At 53.3% G+C, this 19,767-nt stretch overlaps 2 protein-coding genes across 6 annotated transcripts; one reads left to right on the top strand and one right to left on the bottom strand.

Annotated features, from left to right (window-relative positions):
• The first annotated feature begins 5,075 nt into the window (after positions 1-5,075).
• On the top strand, positions 5,076-8,118 carry LOC143677444 (putative E3 ubiquitin-protein ligase ariadne-2). Of its 5 annotated transcripts, none has more exons than XM_077153408.1 (5): positions 5,076-5,123; positions 6,076-6,181; positions 6,601-6,698; positions 6,836-7,003; positions 7,179-8,118. In XM_077153408.1, exons 2-5 carry the CDS (start codon positions 6,112-6,114, stop codon positions 7,674-7,676), a joined length of 834 nt encoding a protein of 277 aa, XP_077009523.1. In that variant the 5' UTR covers positions 5,076-5,123; positions 6,076-6,111; the 3' UTR covers positions 7,677-8,118. The 5 variants fall into 5 exon arrangements, with proteins under 5 accessions (XP_077009523.1, XP_077009520.1, XP_077009521.1 ...); XM_077153405.1 differs by lacking the exon at positions 5,076-5,123 and adding an exon at positions 5,256-5,906; XM_077153406.1 differs by lacking the exon at positions 5,076-5,123 and adding an exon at positions 5,256-5,960.
• Positions 8,119-18,656: 10,538 nt separating this feature from the next.
• LOC143677447 (diphthamide biosynthesis protein 3-like) lies at positions 18,657-19,018 on the bottom strand. The gene has a single exon (XM_077153409.1). The coding sequence runs from the start codon at positions 19,016-19,018 to the stop codon at positions 18,785-18,787; it is 234 nt and encodes a 77-aa protein (XP_077009524.1). The 3' UTR covers positions 18,657-18,784.
• Positions 19,019-19,767: the final 749 nt, after the last annotated feature.

The raw sequence follows: 19,767 nt of genomic DNA, 5'->3' as shown, positions 1-19,767 counted from the left end.
ATGAGGAGCAGAGCCCTCAGAGGGGCTGAGCTGGGCCCTGGGCAGCACTGAGGCGAGCCATCCTCCAGAATGTCCCCCAGGACCTGAGAGCTCAGGAAGGCCCAGTGGGCAGGGACAGAGAGTGACGAGAGGATGCTCTCCCTTACCTGGAGAAGCTCCACCATCCTTGCCATTGGGCAGAATACCCTTCAGGAGCCAGCAGAAAAGGGAAGGCAAGGAAGAATGACTAGATGGGATAAATAAAAATTGAAGGGCAAGACGCTAAGAAAGCAATTGTATCATAAATTGCATCAAATGTAAATGGCCTAGAAACTTTACTCCAAATCAAAGACTGTCCATGAGCCTGGATAAGAGCACAGCATGACCAGGCTGAGTGTCAGGCTGTACACATTGGTTCCTTCAGTCCTTCATTCTTATGTCCAGGTACATTGCTTCTTGCTTCCATGGCTGTCTCCGAGCTTCTGTAGCTTTCTCTTGGGTTTCCATTCATTCTATCAGTTCTTTCTCTGATCTCATCTTCTTACAGAGGATTCCAGTAAGAGGATTGAGATGCACCAGGGGCAGGTCTCAACTGAAATAAGTAAATCAAAAGATTCCACCCATAACAGGTCCACAGCCCAGCAATGGATGAGCTTTAAGATCATGATGTTCTGGGGTCCACAATGCCCCCAAACCGTCATAGGTGGGAACCCCCAAGTATCCCATGGTCACCACCATATCCGTGGGTGAGGGGTACTTGCTGGGCATCCAGGTCAGCACTGGACCCTGGCTTACCTCACCCTTGGGGCTTGGGGCTTGGCGTTGGTGGTAAGGTACAGCTGAGGCCTGCAGTTGGGTGGGATGGAACCCCCAGGGGGACTGGCCATCCCGCAGGTAGGGGCCATGTCTGCCCCCCAGGGGCCTGGCCTGAAGCAGCCTCTAGGTCAGGGAGGGCAGCCCTGAGGGAGCCCCAGACCCTGCTAATTGCCCTCTGTGTTCTGAGCAGGTGCAGGGTACAAGGGGACGGGAAGGGGGCAGAGCATCATGCAGCCTGCTGGGGAGCCAGGGAGAGTCCCTGCCTCCAACTGCAGCGAGGGCTCCTAGAGAAGTAGCTACTTCTCCTCCAGCAAAACATCCTCCCCATAGCACCTCCAATGGAAGCCACATTCCGTGGCACCTGGACAGTCTGGGAGAAAGTGTTTGCTGTGTTCTGGTGCAAACTGCGAGGGCCATACCTGGCCGGGCACAAAGGGTCACAGGGATGGGGACATTTCTGCATGCTCCTGTGGTCACCTGACTTCCTCAGTGCATGGACCTGGAGACAAGGCTGAGACCCTTACCTGCTGAGGAACCCTGACCTCCCACTGTCGACCGAGCTGGGCCCCAGGCACCAGCCTAGGTCCCAGGGAATGAGGAAGGGAAGGCTGTCTTAGGTGGTCTCCTCATCCTCTCCCCACCCCCCCATCCCTCTGGCCATCCCCCAGACCTGCTCCCTCCTCCAAGGCCCCTGGTTGGACCCCAGCCCTCAGCTGCCTGCCCTGCCTGGGTCCCAGCAGGCCCTCTCTCCTGGCCTATGAAGGGTCCTTCCAGAGCAAAGGTCCAGCCACACTCCCAGCCAAGCATCCTTCTTGTCTCCCCAGGCCCACCTGGAGACAGGCCCCTAGCCTGGTGGGAGAACCATGTACTTGTGGGGACCCTTTCCTCTAGTCCTGGCTCCAGGTCTGGGCTCAGTTCTGACCTATGGAGCCCTTGTCCAGGTGACAGGCGGAGACTCTTGTGACTCTTATCCGGTGGCAACTTGGCTTTGTTCCCCAATGTGGGACTACCATCACCTCTTTGTTCCAGGCTCTCCTGCTCCCCTACCCAGCTGGGACCCTGATCTGGGAATGAAGCTCCTTTCAGCTGCACCCCCACACCCAGGCCCCTGCTGGAGACCACTGCCACCTGCCTGGCTTCCCAGAAGCCCCTCATTTGGATGGCTGTTCTATCCAGGCTTACGAGTGGGACCCCACATCCTACCTGCCCTGGAATAGCATGGAGAGCCTCCCTCCTGTGTCTCAACCGCAATTTCCTGCACAGAAAATCTAGGGGTCATTTCTTCCTAATGTTATGTAGTACAGGGATGGAGAGGGGCCAGGCATGGGGCCCAAGCAGGAAGCTGGTCAGAGAGTGGGGTCAGGCAGCCTAACCCCCACTGTCGTAAAATGGCCACACACCAGCTCACCCAGGAGACAGGCAAGGGGAGGGAGGCAGGAAGAGGCGTCCCCAGTGCCTGGGGCCTGTGGCGGTGGGGAGGACCCCATGGAGTGTTCACATGACCCATGTCCCCTGCTGATCCTCCTACATGAGGAGAAGCAGGGCTTCCTTGTGCTGCCCTTTGCTCTGAGAGCACCTCATGGGAGCCATCTGGGGGGCAGCCCATTCTCCGAGCTTCTGGCTAAGCAAGGAAGGCCCCCCCACATCGGGCCTCTCCCCGTTTCTCAGCTCCACATTGCAGTAAAGGCAGTAGACAGGGGCCACTCAGAGCTTCTGCTGATGATGACAAGGCACCGCCGTGCCCTGCCAGCCAGCCCCTCTAGGCTGGCACCTGCAGAGTTGGAGGCTTCACCAGGGGCCTGACCTGAGCAGCCTCTGACCCCTCTCAGGGGCAGGACAGCCACCTCCTGATCTCACGCTCCCCCCATGCAACCTCTGTCTGCTCCTACCCCCACTTTCAGCCAATGAGTAAGAGGCCTGGGATACAGGAAAGAGTAGCAGAACCAGGAGCTATCCTCAAAAGACCTCCAGGGTCTCGAATGCTCAAGCTAAACCCAGAGAGCAAAGCTTGCAGCTGGGGATGAGGTTTTCCGCTGCTTCCAGGGTGGAGGCCAGGAAACGGTGATGTGGGTAGGGTGGGCAGGGAGGATAAGGAGGGGCTGGGCTGAGGGCTCCTGGGAATTCCCTCTCCCCAGGCACACGGCTGGCCTAGCTGTGTCCCCAGTTTGCCCTGAGGAACCCCGAGCTACTCAGCCTGGAGTTCCCAGCAGCCCCAGGCCTTAGCCCATACCAGCCGTAAAGGCCCAGTATTCCCTCCTCAAGGCCCAGTTCCCTTGAAGTGGACCCTCCCTCCCGTGCTTCTCATGGAAGGCACAGATGGCCAACGCCACCAAGATGCCCAGGGCAAGCAGCTTTTACCACCAGGAGTCCTGGTCTCACCTGGCGGCTGGTCCTGTCGCTATGCCTGCTGCTACAGTTCTGCTTCCACATTCCTGGGGCAAAGGCAAGGGGAGGGCCAAGAGGGTGAGGGAGGGTAAAATGGGGATTAGAGGGACTGAGCGATGAAGAGGTTGAAGGGTGAGGGGGTGAGAGAGATCCCTGAGGTCCCTGCTGAGGTCCCTGGGGTTCTAAGTGTGGGGTCTGCACACTGTCCTGCTAGGCCACCCCTGCCCACAATGAGCTGGACAGAGGACCCACAGCAGCCCTTGGTGGCCAGAAAAGCATCACCCAGGCCTGCCCTGCCTCACTGCCAGCCAGTGAGCTGCAACGGACCCCCCGGTGGGGAGCTCAAAAGGGTCCCTGTTTCAGCCACTGTGGGTCCCCCCACTGGCTCCTACAGGCACGGGGCCTGTGGGGTCCAGAGGTGGGGCCAACCTCCTATCCCAGGTTCTCCCCCTTGATGGGTCCACCCTGCCCTGCCTCCTGCATTGTGCATGTGTGTATGTGCAGGCATGTGTGAGCACATTTGTGAGAATGCACAAGTGGAGGGTGTATATGTGAATGTCATGTGTGTATGTATATTTTGTGTTCGTGTATGTGTGTACATGATTCCAATTACACACTCATATCTGCATATACGCATTTGTGCTCACATGCCTATATATACACGTGTGTTTACACGTGCACTTATGCTTATGCGTGGACATGCATTTCTCATGTGTGTTCATATGTGTATGTGTTTATGTGCACATTTGTGCACATGTATGTGTCTGTGTGCCCGTGTCTAACTGTATACTAGTCAATGCACGTGTGTGTGCACGGAATGCGTGTATGCATGTGCACAAGTGTTGCTATGAGTGTGTCTTGCAAGCTGGGGAGTGTAGAGGAAGAAGCACTGGTTTTGGGCTCCCTTACATGCAGAACCCATGGGAGTCTTCTCCAGAACAGCCGTTTCAGCCAACGGGATCCCCACAGAGAGCAGAGAATTTGCAAGTCCCAGAGACCAGGGCTTTCCGGCACAGGCAATGGAGAAGGAGCAGGAGGCAGGGAGGCACAGATTCAAGGGCCTCTGAACATCTCAAGAAGGCCAGGCCTTCGTCCTGCAGCTTTGACCCAGGGGTTGAGGCCCCAGGCTGTTGGCTCACTCCCGAGGGGGTATTTGGGGAGTGGTGGCACCTGCTGCCACCACTGAGGCAGAGTTCACTGAGAATGATCCTCCAAACCTGTGGCCAGAAGCAGAACTGGCCTGACCGAAACAAGATAGGGACTCCAAGGCCTGGGCTGGGGAGGGAAGGGGTTGGGAATACAGGGCTGGGACCTGGAGCCCGAGAACGGAATGCTCAGACTATATCTCTGAGTCATGGCAGTAAGGGAAGAACTCACAATTAAACAAATCCCATTAATGCAAAGGGAAACACACCCTGCACTCCTCACCCACATTCTTTTCCTGCCCAGAGGTCCCGGTGTTTCTGCAACTGTGGGGGCAGTGACCCCTCTGCCCATCTGTTCCTATTACTATATCCAGGACCCCATGGTGGGCGCTGGAAATCCACAAGTGCTGCAAATCAGATATTGGTTTAGTGCGTTGTTTAAATGTAAATGCAGAACAATTTAATAAAACCTAAGGAACTTAAAAATGTGTTATGAGGTTTGAGCTTCCTTGGCTACTCAGGAAATAACATGAAATGGGTCGACTTAAACAGTGAGAATTTAAAAAGCTCACCAGTTTGCAGTTAAGAGAATATCCAAATGATGGTGTCATCAAAGCCGTGCTTACTTCCCAAACACTGGCATTTGGGGGCTGGCTGCGGTCACTCTTGGCCCTGGGCTCCTCTGTCACATGGCAATGCACACGGGCCGTTTCTGGCCTCTGCCTACTTTTCCTGCATCTTGACCTCCAGTTTCTTGAAGTTCTCAGGTTTCTCGGAGTCCTGCCACTGTGGCCAATGGTAGAAAGGCAGAGTACAAGGGCCACAGCCTAAGGCAGGGGAGGAAGGGGCGGAATCTAGGGAACAGAGCCCTGTGGGGGAGGGGTGCATTCTGGCGACTTGCTTAAGGCTGGGGTGGGGGCGGGGGGGGATGGGAGCGAACCTGAATCCTGTAGGCCCGCCTCAGCAAGGAGTGGGTGGGAACCCTGAGCCTGGCAAGGCCAGTTTCAGTTTTGTTTCTCTCCCATGGAACATTTCCGAGAACTCTTTGCTCCCAGAGTCGTGTGCAAGGACCTGGGTGGGGAGTGAAGTCCCGGAAGGCGCCTGGATGCCCTTCACCGGCCCCATCTCCTGCCGCATCAAACAGCCAGGCCCTCAGCGGGCCGCTCCGAGAGAGCCCGAGGGAAGCTCCCAGGCCTGCCGAGCCGCCTCTCAAATAAACTCCTAGAAGAAAAAGTCCCCGCGGAAACCCGTGACGCCGCCCGGCCAGCAGGCGGGGGTGGCGCTGCCTGAGGGCGCCTCTTCCCCTGCATCAGAGCAGCCCAGGCGGCGCTGAGTCACCAGCCGGCGCTCTCCATTCCCTGGGCCCGTGGTCTCCCTGACCCTGGCCATCTTATAAGAGGGGAAACGGAACCTTGGGATTCGGGCACTGCCAGGGCCACCAGCGGCGGGCACGCTGCAGTGAGCGCCATTAAAACAGCCTGCAGGGCTGGGAAGGAGCCAGGATTTGAGGACTCGCAACTCCGCCGCGCGCCTTCTTGGCTTCGGGCGACCCGTGGCAGTGGGCGGAGGGCTCAGGAGGAGGTCTTTGGGGCCAGCGTCCGCAGGGGCTGCGGGAGCAGAGGGGCATGCGCGGAGGTGTGGGGACCCACCCGGCTCCGCCCCACGGGGCTCTCAGCACCTGTGGGGGCAGGGAGGCAATGCGGAAACACCACCTCTCCCACCCTCAGCTCCACATCACTGTCCCCTGCAGGAGAGAGGCCCGAGGCCAGGGAGCTGACTTCCTGCCATGAGCCAGTCCAAGACAGAGGATTCTGAGCCCTCTCTCAAGTTCCTGAAGGGCAGAGACGAAATAACAGGTCAGGCCTGGCCGGTGGAGGGAGGGGACAGGGCTTGGGGGGTCTTTGGAGCCTGGAAATTGGCATCTGAGGAGGCCCGAAGCCCTCCAGTTTACAAACCTGGAAGCAAGTTCTTGGCCAGGGGAGGACAGGCTTCTGAGAGGTCCTGGTCGTCACAGGTGACCCCAGGTGGGCGAAGGGCCGTTTTCTGCCTGTCCTTGGCGGTGACAGCCCCAGCCTGGAGAGCACAGGCATGCCTCGTGGGCTGTGTTTTAGGCTCTGGGGGTTGTGGGGGACATAGGTGAGAATGGCTTCTGTGCCCAGTGGAAGTCCCCAGGGACTGACATGTCCCACGGAGAGTCAGTCCCCTGACCCAGCAGAGCTGCCCCTGGGCAGCACATCCCGGCACCCACCCTTGCCCTGGCTCTTGACCCCGGCAGGGGACGAGTATGATGGAACCAAGAGGGTGCAGATGACCTGTGGGCACGGTGTGGACCCCGGGAGCCTGACGGCCTGGTGCCGCAGCCTCATAGACCAGGTAGGAGGGCCCGGACGTGAAGAGCCAGGGAGGGGTCAGGGGCCCAGGTGAAGGACAGACTGGGAGGGGTTGCATCCAAATCGCGGCCCTGCATGGGCCAGAGCGCCCCACGTGACCCCGTCTCTCCTGTTCTCAAGGGCCACTTCAAGCTCCACTGCCCTGCTGATGTCGCAGGGGGCAAGTGTGGGGCCGAGTGGTCCTATCCGGAGGTGCGTCGCAGTGCCGTGCTGGGAGATGAGGAGCAGGTGGAGTTTGAGAAGAAACTTGCCTTGATTGCAGCAAGACTCTACTGTGACTTTAAAGAGGTGGGTGTGGGCCTTGCCTTGGGGAGGGTCCCAGAGTCCACAGAACCCAGACCCCAGCCCTGCACACAGGTCAGAAGGGGCCCCGCTCTCCTGCCCCCGGCCCCTGGGCCTGCACCTTGCCCCTGCCCCAGGCGCCTGTCCTGAGCCTGTCCTGAGCAGCCAGCCCTCCCCACAGTGCCCGAGCTGCAAGAGCCTCGTGGAGCGGAAGGATCTGAGTCACCTCCGGGTGTGGTGCACGATCTGCACCTCCTCGCAGAAGAGGACCTACGAGTTCTGCTGGCAGTGCCTGCGGACCTGGAAGGGGCAGGGGACGCCCTCTGACCACTGTGCCAATGAGGGCTGTGTAGACCCCAACTTGCAGGTCCTGGCCAACTGTGGCACCAAGGACCTCCCTGGCAGCGAGATCCGAGGCTGCCCCTCCACCCGGGCCTGCCCCACGTGCGGGCTGCTCATCGAGCACAAGGACAAGTGCAAGTACGTGCTGTGCTCCCGCTGCCACGTGGAGTTCTGCTTCGCCTGCCTGGACACGGCACAGGCCTGCAAGGCTGCCAAGGGTGGGGCCTGGTACCAGTGGTGCGCCAAGCCCCTGGCCCCAAGGCAAAGCCGCATCCCTGTGTGGAACCAACAGAGATTGTCATTCCCGCAAGACAGGCAGATGTGCAGGCAGTTCTGAGGGTCCTGGGCCCAGCCTCCTTCACTGCCGAGGCCTGCGTGCCCCTCCCTTCCTCTGTGCACAGGGCTGTTGGGGCCCAGGTCAGGTTTTTCGTGAAGCAGGTCTCTGACTGCTGGCAAACCATTGTCAGACCTTGGAGACACAGCCCCTTGGTCTCCTGTGGGATCAAGTCCGGCCTGGGCTGCGCCTTATCTAATCCGGCTTTACTGTGGGATAGTTCTGCCTCTGCAGATTTCAAGTAGGGCTGTTAATGTTCACTCAGTTCTCAAGAAAGTTCTGTAGACTGTGGTTTCCTTATGTATTATGTCAAACATATTCTCCCATACTGCACTGTCCTGTCTGGAATTCTACTGTTAAACAGTGTATAATAGACTTGCTCTGGCTTCTCGGGGTTGTTGCCTTCAGTCTGGAAATGAACCACCTAGCCTCCACTTTCTCTTAACTCTGTGTTGTGTCTTTCTTAATCTCCCACTGCCCCTTCTGATCCTACAGTTGGTTGAGCTGGACTCAGCACACGACCCTTTTGGAAACAGCTGTGAAGAGTGTTGCTTTCCTATACTGATATGAGCATGTGAGCTCTCTAGATCCCCCCTTCATGGGGTCGGGGCGGGGTGACAGGCAGGACTGGCATGTTTGTGGGCATCGTGGGGAGAGGGGTCCTGGTCCCTGTCGGCTCTGACAGATGGACATGTTGTGGGGCACACCGAAAGAGAGACCACATAAATCAAAACTGCAATCCAATTGGGAGTCTTTATTAGCCCGCCGGGCAACTGCCTCAGAAACTTCCAAGAAGGAAGATTCTGAGAGCAGCCCCTAGAGGTTTTCAAGGTGTGCTTATAAAGGCTAAAATTATGTTGTGGTTTTGCAGTTGCTAGCAAGCAAGTGTATCATAGAAGCAGAAAAATGCCGTTAGCTGTTGCCAAAACACATCCCGTTCCCTCAGTTTCCTAACGTTGGTTATTGTTTAACTCTTGGGGACATTCCGCCCCAATGTTGTGGGGACTTTCCCTGCTTGGGCCTGATTGATTGCTCCTGGCCCTCCACAGACCTGGAGGGATGTGGTCCTGGGGCTATAGGTGGCTGACTGCCACCTGACTATCTGGGTGACAGGAGGGTGGATGGAAGGATGGGTGGATGGCTGGGTGGACAGGTGAACACACAGGTATGTATGTGGATGGTCAGTGATGCTGATGGGACACACAGAAGGTACATAAATGGACAAACAGATCTCGGAGCATGTGGATGTATAGGTTTCTGTGTGACAGGACCTGATGGGCAGACACAGGTCCAGGTAAAAGACACCCCACCCCTCCAGGCCCGAGGCTCGGCCCTAAGCCATCACCTGCATGAGGTTAGGTGAAGCAGATGATATGGGGTCCCTGCTCAGGGGCTCTGGCCTTTGACACTGAGCTTTGTCCCTAAGGCTCCTTTAGGGAGGAACCCAGGGTCCCCGGGGGTGCAGGTCTTATCCTGGGGAAAGAGGCAGGTGGCTGGGACCCTGAGCTGGAAAGGGCCCTGTTCTAGTTTGCTAGCTGCCGGAATGCAACACACCAGAGACGGATTGGCTTTTAATAAAAGGGGATTTATTTTGTTAGTTCTTCAGAGGAAAGGCAGCTAACTTTCCACTGAGGTTCTTTCTTACGTGGGAAGGCACAGGATGGTCTCTGCTGGCCTTCTCTCCAGGCCTCTGGATTCCAACAACTTTCCCTGGGGTGATTCCTTGCATCTCCAAAGGCCTCGGCTGAGCTGCAAGGGCTGAGATGAGGTATGCTGAGCTGCTTTGGCTGTGCTACATTGAGTCTCTCATTTAAGCACCAGCCAATTAAATCAAACATCATTCATTGCAGCAGGCACGCCTCCTAGAGGACTGCAGATGTAATCAGCAGCAGATGAGGTTCACATGCCATTGGCTCATGTCCACAGCAATAGAACTAGGCACCTTCATCTGGCCAAGTTGACAACTGAATCTAACTACCACAGGCCCGGCCCAGGTGCTCAGGGGAACAGGTTGAAGGCCCCATCCTAGACCCATCCCCTTCTTCGCCTCCTAGAGACACTAGTCCTATAAGTGCCAATTAGAGTGGCATAGGGTACAGGTCTTGCACCTTCCAGTTTGTGGGCCTGTCCCCTTACCTCCTGATCAGAATTGATTCCGTGCTTGCCCAGGAACCAAGATGGGCTCAAGTGTCATTGACAGGATTCTGTGGCCCGGCTCATGCTGGCCCCCCCTTGCACCCCGCACAGGGCCCTAAAACCTGTGTCCTGCAGGGGAGGGACTAGGAGGGCCTGGGGCGGCAGCTAGAGGGGCTCCAGGTTAGAGTTGAGGTCTGTGTGCAGATCCCCTTTTCCCCACAGGGATGAGAAACCCACCATGGGTGTCCCACCGCACTCACCTGAGACCACCCAGCCAGAGCCGTCATTGAGGACTGCCTGCCTCAGCTGTGCCCTGGCCTCCCTGCCGTCCTGTTTGGGGTCTGTGGATCCAGGGAAGAGCTGGGTAGTGGATGGGCTTTGGGCCCCAGCAGTGGCAGGTCTCGGGGTCACTGGGCTCCTGGGTGGTTGAGAACTGCCCTCGAGGCTACGGCTGCTGGAGGTGATGGACCTCAGGGCTCCCTACCCGGCAGGGCCACTGGGGTGCCTATCCCCACCTCCTCTCAGGGGACCTGTGGGACGGGCTCCCTACTTCCCACCCCTTCCTGGGGTTGGGTTTCCACAGGTCCAGGCCTGGCACCCAAAAGGGTCTTCTCAAGTTTGCCAGGCTATGAGAACAAAGCTGGAACAAGAGGCTCTGGGCTGGCACTGAGGAGCTGTCCACCCAGGCCCAGGTGCGTCCAGGCAGCCCTGCCGTGCTGGTGAAAACGTGGGTGTGCCAGTTTGAAATGATGTACGTACCCTAGAAAAGCCATGTTTTAATCCTAATCCCATTTTGTAAAGGCAGCCGTTTCTTCTAATTCTTATTCAGTACTGTATGTCTAAAACTGTAATTAGATCATCTCCCTGGAGATGTGACTCAATCAAGAGCAGTTGTTAAACTGGAGTAGGTGGACATCCATTCAGGTGGGTCTTGATTAGTTTACTGGAATCCTATAAAAGAGAACGACAAGAGAGAAAGTCAGGAGATTCCGAGAGAGCAGAGAACAACATAGACACGAGAAGCAGAGAGTCCACCAGCCAGTTACCTTTGGAGGTGAAGAAGGAAAATGCCTCCTGGCTTGCTTCATGAAACCAGAAGCCAGGAGAGAAAGCTAGCAGACGATGCTGTGTTTGCCACGTGCCTTTCCGTTTGAGAGCGAGGCCCTGAACTTCATCGGCCTTCTTGAACCAAGGTATCTTTCCCTGGATGCCCTAGATTGGACATTTCTATAGACTTGCTCTAACTGGGACATTTTCACAGCCCATAAACTGTTAACTTGCAACTTATTAAATTCCCTTTTTTAAAAGCCTTCCATTTCTAGTATATTGCATTCTGGCAGCTAGCAAACTAGAAGAGTGGGAGAGGTGTTGCCTCAGGGTTGGTCCTGAGCAGGGGAAGCCCCCAGCACCCAGCACCCCTCGGCCCCTTCTCCCTACTCCTTGCTGAGGTGGACCCTGTGATCCTGAGTGAGGAGCACAAGAGGACCCCTCCCTCGGCACCTCAGGACAGCAGGGCCTGTGTCCTGCAGCTCTGACCCAGTGCCTAAGGCCCAGGGTTGTGCCTGGCGACTGTAATTCTCTTTGGGGAGTGGTGGCAGCAGGTGCCCAGAAGGAGGCTGAGTTCACAAGGAATGATCCTCCAAGCCCATGACCAGCAACAGAAGTGGACTGACCGAGACAAGACAGGGATGCCAAGGCCTCGGCTGGGGAGGGGAGGGTGGGATTCTGGGGCTGGGACCTGGATCCCAAGGCGGGATGCCTGGGACCACGTCTCGGAGTCATGGTGGCGAACAAGGAGGCTCCCAGCCTCTACCCTGGAGAGGGCAGTGGAGGCAGTGCCCTCCTGTGCCACTTGCACACACCCATGACTGCTTCACAGAGTGGGAGTAGGGGGCAAGAAGACCAGGGGTCAACCAAACACAGGGCACGACCCACATCTGTGGAGACCCCTGCCCACACAGAGACACACACACACACAACACACACACATAGACAAGAAGATACGCTTGGTCTCAATGTCACATGAACACAAGCACACACAAATGTAAGACCACACACATGCAGGGACGCACACACAGAAGCAGATAGGCACACACAGTCATGGATGACACATACAAGGACTCAAACACATTGGGACACACATATGTGACAGTAACAGGCAAGTTCACACACACACATACGATAACACACAGAACACAATCCACACATCCCTCGTTTCTGAGGGAGTCTGGAAGGAGCCTGGCATGTCAGGGATCTCAGACCCAGAGCCTTCCAGGGAAAGGAAAGTGAAAATGGAAGGTGTGGAGAGGAGGGGCCCTGCCCCCACCACCCCACTTCCTGTTGACACCCAGGCTTTGCTGCTGCTCAGCCCACCTCCACCCTCCCCTCCATTCCCCACCCCCCATCTCTCCCACCCCTGCAGAGGCAGCTGCAACACTGCCAGCCTCAGGACAGCCTTGCCTCCCAGGGTCTGAGTGACTGTCCGTCTGTCCATCCAGCTGGCAGAGGGAAATGCTCTACCAGGTGGTGGTGCACGGCCTCAGGGGCCGGGACACGGTGGTGGACGTGGCCACCTCCGAGCAGGTGTTCAAGCAAATGACGGTGAAGCAGCTGACGGTGCTGGTGGCCCAGAAAGTTCTCAAGTCAGGTGAGCAAGGAAGGGCTCGGGCAGCCGGAGTGGGGCGGGAGGTCGAGGGCAGAGTTCTGGGTGCCCCACAAAGGGTGAGTGGGACAGGGCGTAACCTGGGTCTGCATCCAGGGCTACAAGTGGGTATGGGGACTCTATGTGATGCTGGGGGTCCTAATTCCTGGGATTCCTTTGTTCTGGGGCCCATGGCCAGGTGGGGCTCACTCTCAACCAGGGGCTCCTTCCCTGGTGAGACATGTTCCTTAGTTCTTGTCTCCCCTTTTTAGAGCTCCTCTTTTCTGGACCTTCCTCTCTTCAGATCTTCCCTTTCCTAGATCTCTCCCTTTCTGGGTCTCCCCTTCTCCAGATCTCCTGCTATCTGGTGTCTGCCCTTTTCCACTATCTCCCCCTTTCTGCAGTCTCCCCATCTTGCTTCTTTCCTCCATCTCTCTCTGCCTCAAAGACAGGTGGGGCGTACGTGTGGCCTCCTCAGTGACAGGGGCAGCTGGGAGGCCACTGAGCGTTATTAGCCTTGGAAATGTGCCAAGGAACATTCTGGGTGACCCCAGACCCTCAACTCTCTTGGGGAATACTCTCAGTTCTCCTCTGACCCCTCCCACAACTGGAGCCCCCATGGCCTTGATCTGGGGACCAGCAGCCAGATTGACCCCCACTCCAAGGTCTGGGGACTCAGACCTAGGTTGTCACCTACACTATGATCTGGGTAGGCCAAGGCTGTCACCCTCCATGCCAAGATTGGGGACCCAGGCCTGGGCTGACCCCCACCCCACGGTCCGGCCACCCAGACCAGGCTGACCCTGGTCCATGTTACCCCAGAGTTGGAGGACTTCGCGCTGATGTTTGCCAGCCAACGTCTGGGGTTGGAGAAGACCCTCCAGGACTATGAGATCAGGAACAAGTCCACCCTCGTCATGGTGGTCCAGTTGCCTGGCAGGGTCTGAGACATGAAGAGGGCTCCAGGACCACAATAGGGATTGAAGGCCTGTCCTCCAGGACAGCTCGCCTCCCATTGAGCACCAGCTGGAACTCCCCTTGGGTTTGCAATAAATGGTCCTCAAGTCACAGCATTGGCTGCACCCTGTTGGGGTCGGGGGGCAGTGACCTGGTATGGGGGTGCAGGGACAGGGCACCCCACTGGTGGACATGCTCTGGGAGCCCAGATCAACCCCGGTGTGCCCCTCAGTGCAGCAGGGAGAGGCCCAGCCCAGTCCCAGCTCCACCCCAGCTCCCTGCCTTATGGGAGGAACTCCCTGGGGTTCTCTGGGTCTCAAGGTCCCAGCTCCAGCAGGCACAGGTTTCCGTACTCAGGCTCCTCCATTCCTCATCCCAGCACCTGCCCCCAGCTCAGGGCACCCCAACTTCCCAGGGGATCTGCAGGGGAGAGGGACAGAAAAGGTATGGGTTCCCCTCCAACTCACAGCACCCTCCCCACAGTCCCATCCCATTGGAAAGCAGACCCCAGACCCGCTGCCCACCCCAGCATCTGCTCCCATAAGAAGGAGTGTCAGGTGAGGTTCCCTCATGTCAGTTGTGAGCAGATTTGGGGGCTGTGGTCCAGTGGGGTGAGTCCCCAGGGCTAGTGGGCTAGCACCCCAAGGTTCCCCTGTCCAGTGCCCTGGGTCTGTGGTGGGCATCGCCTTGGTGACCCATCATCCTGTCCCACAAGCCCTGCTGTCTTGGCAGCTTGGAACCACTCCCACCCCCAGGGCAGCTCCTTCCCAGGGTGCTGGACCTCTTTCCCCTGCTGAGGGCAGACAGCCACACCCTGTGAGGGGACTGTGGCCCTGGCACCCCACTGGTCCCTTCCCCTGGGCTGACATCTGCACCTAAACTTCCACCTCCAGGCAGCTGGGGCACAGCAGCTCACAGTTGTGGGTCCCCTCAGCTCCCTGGTGACTTTGGGGGACATGGAAGGATCCCAAATGGTTAAAAATCAAAGATACAGGTAAAACACTTAAAAGGAGTCAAATAAAACAATAAAGCCCTTTACATTCAGGAGAACAGTGATAAAGAGTTTAGCCTTAAAAAAAGAGAAAGTCAGTAGACACTTCATAGTACATGCCTACTTACATACACATATACCTTGTCATTCTTTGATTCTATAGCCAGTGATAATGTCCTTCAAAAACTAAGGCAAACCAGAGACTGTCCTGGCTGCTCTCCCTCCTGGGCCTCCCTCTTGCCTGAATTGCTCTTTCCCCAGGTTCCAGGTGGTGTCACCTGACAGTGCTCAGCCTCTCCTGGAGATGCCTTCTGTAAGAGGAGCTGCTTCATCTGAGGTCACACGCATGCTGGGAACCCTGCACTCAGGGACTTCCATAAGAGGGAGAAATGCCAGGCAGCCTTATCCCTCCACAGGACAACCCCACAGGGCATCCAGCCGCAGACAGGCAAAGGTAGGCACCATGCGATATCTGCAGATCTGCCCCATGGGAAATGCTAAAGGAAGTTCCATAGGGGTGAGGTGAGTGATCCCCCATGAGTCCAGGATCTGCAAATAGAAGAGAACACACCAGAAATGGTGACTGTGGAGAAGCTATAAAATAACATTTTGTATTTTTAGGCAAATAACTTCCTAAAGCCTTTATGAATGCCAAAAAATGACATTAAATGGAATATAAAAAATATATCACTAGACTGATATATAAAAAGGTTGGGGGTTAGAAAAGGGGAAAACAAGGAAAAATGAGGAGATGGGATAAATCGAAGTCAAAGAACAAGATGCTAGAAAAGTAACTGTATTATCAATTGCATTAAATGCAAATGGCCTATAAACTTTACTCCAGATCAAAGACTGTCTGTGAGCTGGCTAAGAGCACAGCCTGACCATGCTGAGTGTATTGATTAATTCAGCCCTTCATTCCTATATCCAGGCACATCATCATCAGGTGGAATAAATTTTCCTGATTTTTGCAATTTTTACCCCCATAAATGTATGCTCCAGAAAGAATGTGGTTTGTCTGTCCTGTTCTCTGCTGTATCCTCATCACCTGAAGAGTGTCTACCAACTAGGAGGAAGCAAGTAAATGGAGTGAATGAGTGAGGTTCACCAGTAGATGACAGTCACCACAGTGTCCTGGAGGAGCTCTGACAATGGAGAGGCACAGAAGTGGTCTCTCAGCCCTGAGATGCAGCCAGGCCTGGCTGAAAGGTTGAAAGTCTGAGACCTTTGTTTCCTTCTGGTCCATGCTAGAAGTTGGGGTTCAGGTACCTTTGCCTGTCAGACCCACCCCTCATTCCAGTCTGTGAGTGGGCTCCTCCCTGGGGTACACAAGCTCCTGGAGACTCTAAGCAGCTGGGAGCTCCCATGTGGATTCTGCCCCCTCCCTACAGGTATCACTCCCAGGGTGTCTGGGGAACAAGTCCTGCAGGAAGGGGAGCAGCCATCTGCCCCTGCCCACTTCCTCCAGGCTGAGAGGGGTCCACATCAGAGCAAGCTCCTCTCCAGGGGGTCCACTTACCCTAGAACACAGGTTCCTCTCCTGTCCAAGGGACCGTCAGACACTGAGATCAGCCAATGCCAGTCCCCACCACCAGGGAGCCTGTATGCCTGGACACTGGGTGCTGTGGGAGAGCTGGTTAGTGGAGAGTCTGGGCAGAGGTGGCCGGGGCGGTTCATTTACCTGGGGAGGGGACCCAATGGCTGTCCCAAGAGTGGCCAAAGGACAGGTGGGAGATTCTTTCCAAATCCACCTCCCACAGTGTCCAGCCCACCCAGCCCTACCTGAGGGTCCTGCAGTTCTAACTCCCCACTAGCCTTCCCAGAGGCCTTGGTCACCCCTAAGGAGAGAGGCACGTTCCCAGGCAAACCCTGGGCACAGGCGGGGGTGTGTGCTGAGAGGGAGGCTGCCCCATCACAAGCCTGTGACAAGCATCTTTCAACCAACTCCAAGTGCTCCCTGGGTGGCCAGTGTTTCATAGTGTTCAATATCATTTTTTTAAATTTAGCTGACTTTATTTATCATACTAATAGTTTATCCTGGTAATAAATTAGTATGTACAGTTAACAAAAATGTTGACTTTCCAAGGAGGTGTACACTGAAGTGTACAACCCTTTAAACAACTGTCTTTATAATTTTCAAATTCAAGTCTGGTAACATCAACTTTTTGAAGAATAGAATCTTTCTCCTGTAATTCTTGACTTAGATAGTTTGAATTTATAAAGGTTTCGGACACATTTCAGTTCATGCAGGCTAAAATCTAACATTATGGAACTGAGAGTTCAGAAATCATCTCATCCGATCACCCAGTTGTGCAGATATGAATCCACTGGCATTGTCAAAGGCTATAAAAGCTAGTAAGTGGGAGAACCTAGACTACAAATTATTTCTTAGAAAGGCTCCAGAAATATCTGATGGGCTAAATATCTGGTGGACTAAATAAGACACATCTATCACATGGAACTCTCATCATATGTAAAATGACCCTGTCATTTCAGTTTAACATTAAATTGAATTCTGATGGTTCTTTTGTAGTTTGCAAACATATCTGGTGATTCAGTTGCTTTGGAAACAGAATCATTCTGACTATTGCGGTTTATCACCCATCATTGATTGCCAGTGCTGTTTTTTCCTGGGCTGTTTCAACTTTGGCAACTTTTCCCCATTGTTCTGTACTCATAATACACCTACGTCAAGGGTGTCCGTTCTTGTTTGAAACTCAGCATCAGCAGAGGGGTTAACATGGTATCAATATCACAGAACCATCAACATCTGAGTTTGGGGCAGCTCATTTAGGTCAGTTATCACGTATCCTGCTCTGATTTGATAGCCACTGGTTCGGAGACCAGCTTTTGCAAAGTAGTTGTGGATTGCCTCAGGGGTGTTAGTATTTCACACAGCAATGAGATTTCTCAATACGGCAAGACTATGTCATATAATGGATGCTTTACGTGATGTACCTTTCTGATTTATTGTCTCAGCCAAATAGCTGCCCATGGCCATGCTGTAAGCAAGTAAAAGGCTACACACTTATTTTAATTTAAACCCCCAGTGAGTGTGTGTAGCACATTTATCATCAGTAAAAGAATGTTCAAATTCTAGCAAGCCAATTTTCTCTTTAATTGCAGGAGCCATTTCCAAACAACATGCCGGACATCAGTTCATTTTTTTAACTTTATTTCTACACAGCAGAATTGCACATATAAAGGGAAATTTTGAATTTCCATATACATGATTCTAATTTTATGCTACTTCTCAGCACTGCAGCAAAGGGAGACTAATGGCCTATCTTTATATATGTATTTTTCTCCAAAGCAATGTCCTAGTAAATGTGTATGTGCCCCATGGGCATATTTATTTAGAATAGACTTCCAGTTTCCAAACTCATCTTCAGCAAACAGGAGCCACTGTAAAAGCTTCATCTTTTAGCCACAGTGGCATGATATCGTAATCATGTTGAAAGCATCGCCTCCAGCGATAAAGACTGGATCCCCCATCTGAAGTACAATTTCATTAGCCTTCCTAAAAAGAAACAAAACCCAGATATAGAAATGTTATTTGCTCTCTGACCTGGCAAAGTCAGTCAAGCATCTCGCTTACTAAGTTCATATGTTTGGCTCCTCTCATTCTGCTAACAAGTTTGCTTTCCTCGGCTGCTTGCCTTTTTATCTTATCCAGATTTTCAAGGAACATAAAGAGTATTGAAAAGGAAACTCAATATTCTTTGACCATTTCACTTTCTAACTTTTTATTTTTATTCACTAACTTTTAGCTCTGGAGAAATTATGACCTCACCGTATTTTCTCTTTAATACCACAACCAGCACTGCACGCATCAAGCATAACACAAAAGGCATGCTTAACAGAATATCAACTTTCTAACAATGATACAATTGAGGAGAATCTAATTTCCATAAGTTTAGAATAGCAAGGTTGATGTCAAATTTCAAAGGAAGGGCTAATGTTAATAATTTCAATAACCAACTAAAAACTACAATCCTTTTTTTGTCAAGGAATATTAATAACTTTGAGGTAGATGATTCTATTATCAGATACTGAAGTACTTAGTTTTCACATAAAAATGTGGAAACTGAGGGAAAAAATATACACTGATATAAAACTATCTTTTTAAAAAATTTGGATGGAAACTTAACACTTGCAATTCAAAGTTTTATGCATGAAACCAGGTATATCATGCTGTGGATTGCTTCTTTAATTGAAAGTGAACGTAGCAGTTGATGAAAGAATCCGTACTCTAACAGAACAACAAACCACAAAAAGGTTGTCCTTATGACGAGGTCTGTCACTTTGCATTTGATTTTTCTATCTTGGTTCATTCTCAATTGTTCGAGATTTGCATTCTTACAGCCTTCTTCAGCATTTAACTAATTACTTGTTGGTGGAAGGTGCTGAGATTGTTTCTCCACACATAAACTGATCTTTGTCATAAATCACTTTTATAATGAGAGAGCAGCTATGGCCCCTTGCCACATCTTCCCCATTCTCCAAATCTCCCTTGGTGATGGAGAAGTTATCCTCACATGGGCAGGGGTAGAAATACATCACCAAGTCTTTGTCATACTGGAAGTCCTTGATGTCCACCTCATTGTGAGACACAGCCATTGTCACTAGGGTTAGCAAAAGGGTTGTGTCCCCACTGTCCAGCACACCTCTGTGGGTCTCACCTTGGTGGCACTGGCTGGGCTGAGCCTCAAAGTCATCTTTGATGTGACCTTCTGATCTGCATGTAATTCTGGGGGAGCTCCAGGAATTGGCAGAATCCTGTTCCTACTTATTTACCTGGACAGGTGCCTCCTCACCCCCAGCTCTGGGAAAAGTAAAAAAGGAACAGAATTGACACTGCCCCTGGTTCATTTTTTCATAAGTGATATCCATCTTTGGACAGAGGTACTATTTGAAAGTTTACCGCATTATTTCCATGATGAGGTGCATTTCCAAGGGCATTTTGCTTTCCGTATCTAATAACGATTGACCAAAGTCTCTACTATGATTGTTGTTTCCATCAACTGTGTACTGGTGATTCAACCCAGAATGGCATTTTAACCCAAAGATCCCTACAATGCCCAGAAATCTGAAATACACACATATATGTTTGTATCGGGAATTACCCACAATAAGACATAGTTCCCACTTACTGGTATATTCCACTAGAACGTGATCATAGAATGCTTTGGGGTAAATGGCGTGGAAATCTGAATTCAAGGAGAAAAGGAAGCAAAGTAAGATTTCACACAAGGTGCTGCTCTTTTCAGTTTTATATGGGTTCGAATGATTATCAAAGAGCTGTTCTCTAAAGAGTGATGGGCAGTTTTATAGAAATGATCAGAACTTGTTATGCTCCATAATTCTAG

Source organism: Tamandua tetradactyla, chromosome 3 (assembly GCF_023851605.1).
Source record: "Tamandua tetradactyla isolate mTamTet1 chromosome 3, mTamTet1.pri, whole genome shotgun sequence".
NCBI classification, from domain to species: domain Eukaryota; kingdom Metazoa; phylum Chordata; class Mammalia; order Pilosa; family Myrmecophagidae; genus Tamandua; species Tamandua tetradactyla.
This window is presented reverse-complemented; position numbering and strand designations above follow the sequence as displayed.

Excerpts from the sequence above, each read along its gene's own strand:
- LOC143677444 (XM_077153408.1), top strand. The coding sequence starts at position 6,112 with ATGAGCCAGTCCAAGACAGAGGATTCTGAGCCCTCTCTCAAGTTCCTG. Across the intron at positions 6,182-6,600 it reads GGGCAGAGACGAAATAACAG|GGGACGAGTATGATGGAACC; the intron begins GTCAGGCCTGGC and ends TGACCCCGGCAG. Across the intron at positions 7,004-7,178 it reads TCTACTGTGACTTTAAAGAG|TGCCCGAGCTGCAAGAGCCT; the intron begins GTGGGTGTGGGC and ends CCCTCCCCACAG.
- LOC143677447 (XM_077153409.1), bottom strand. The coding sequence starts at position 19,018 with ATGGCTGTGTCTCACAATGAGGTGGACATCAAGGACTTCCAGTATGAC.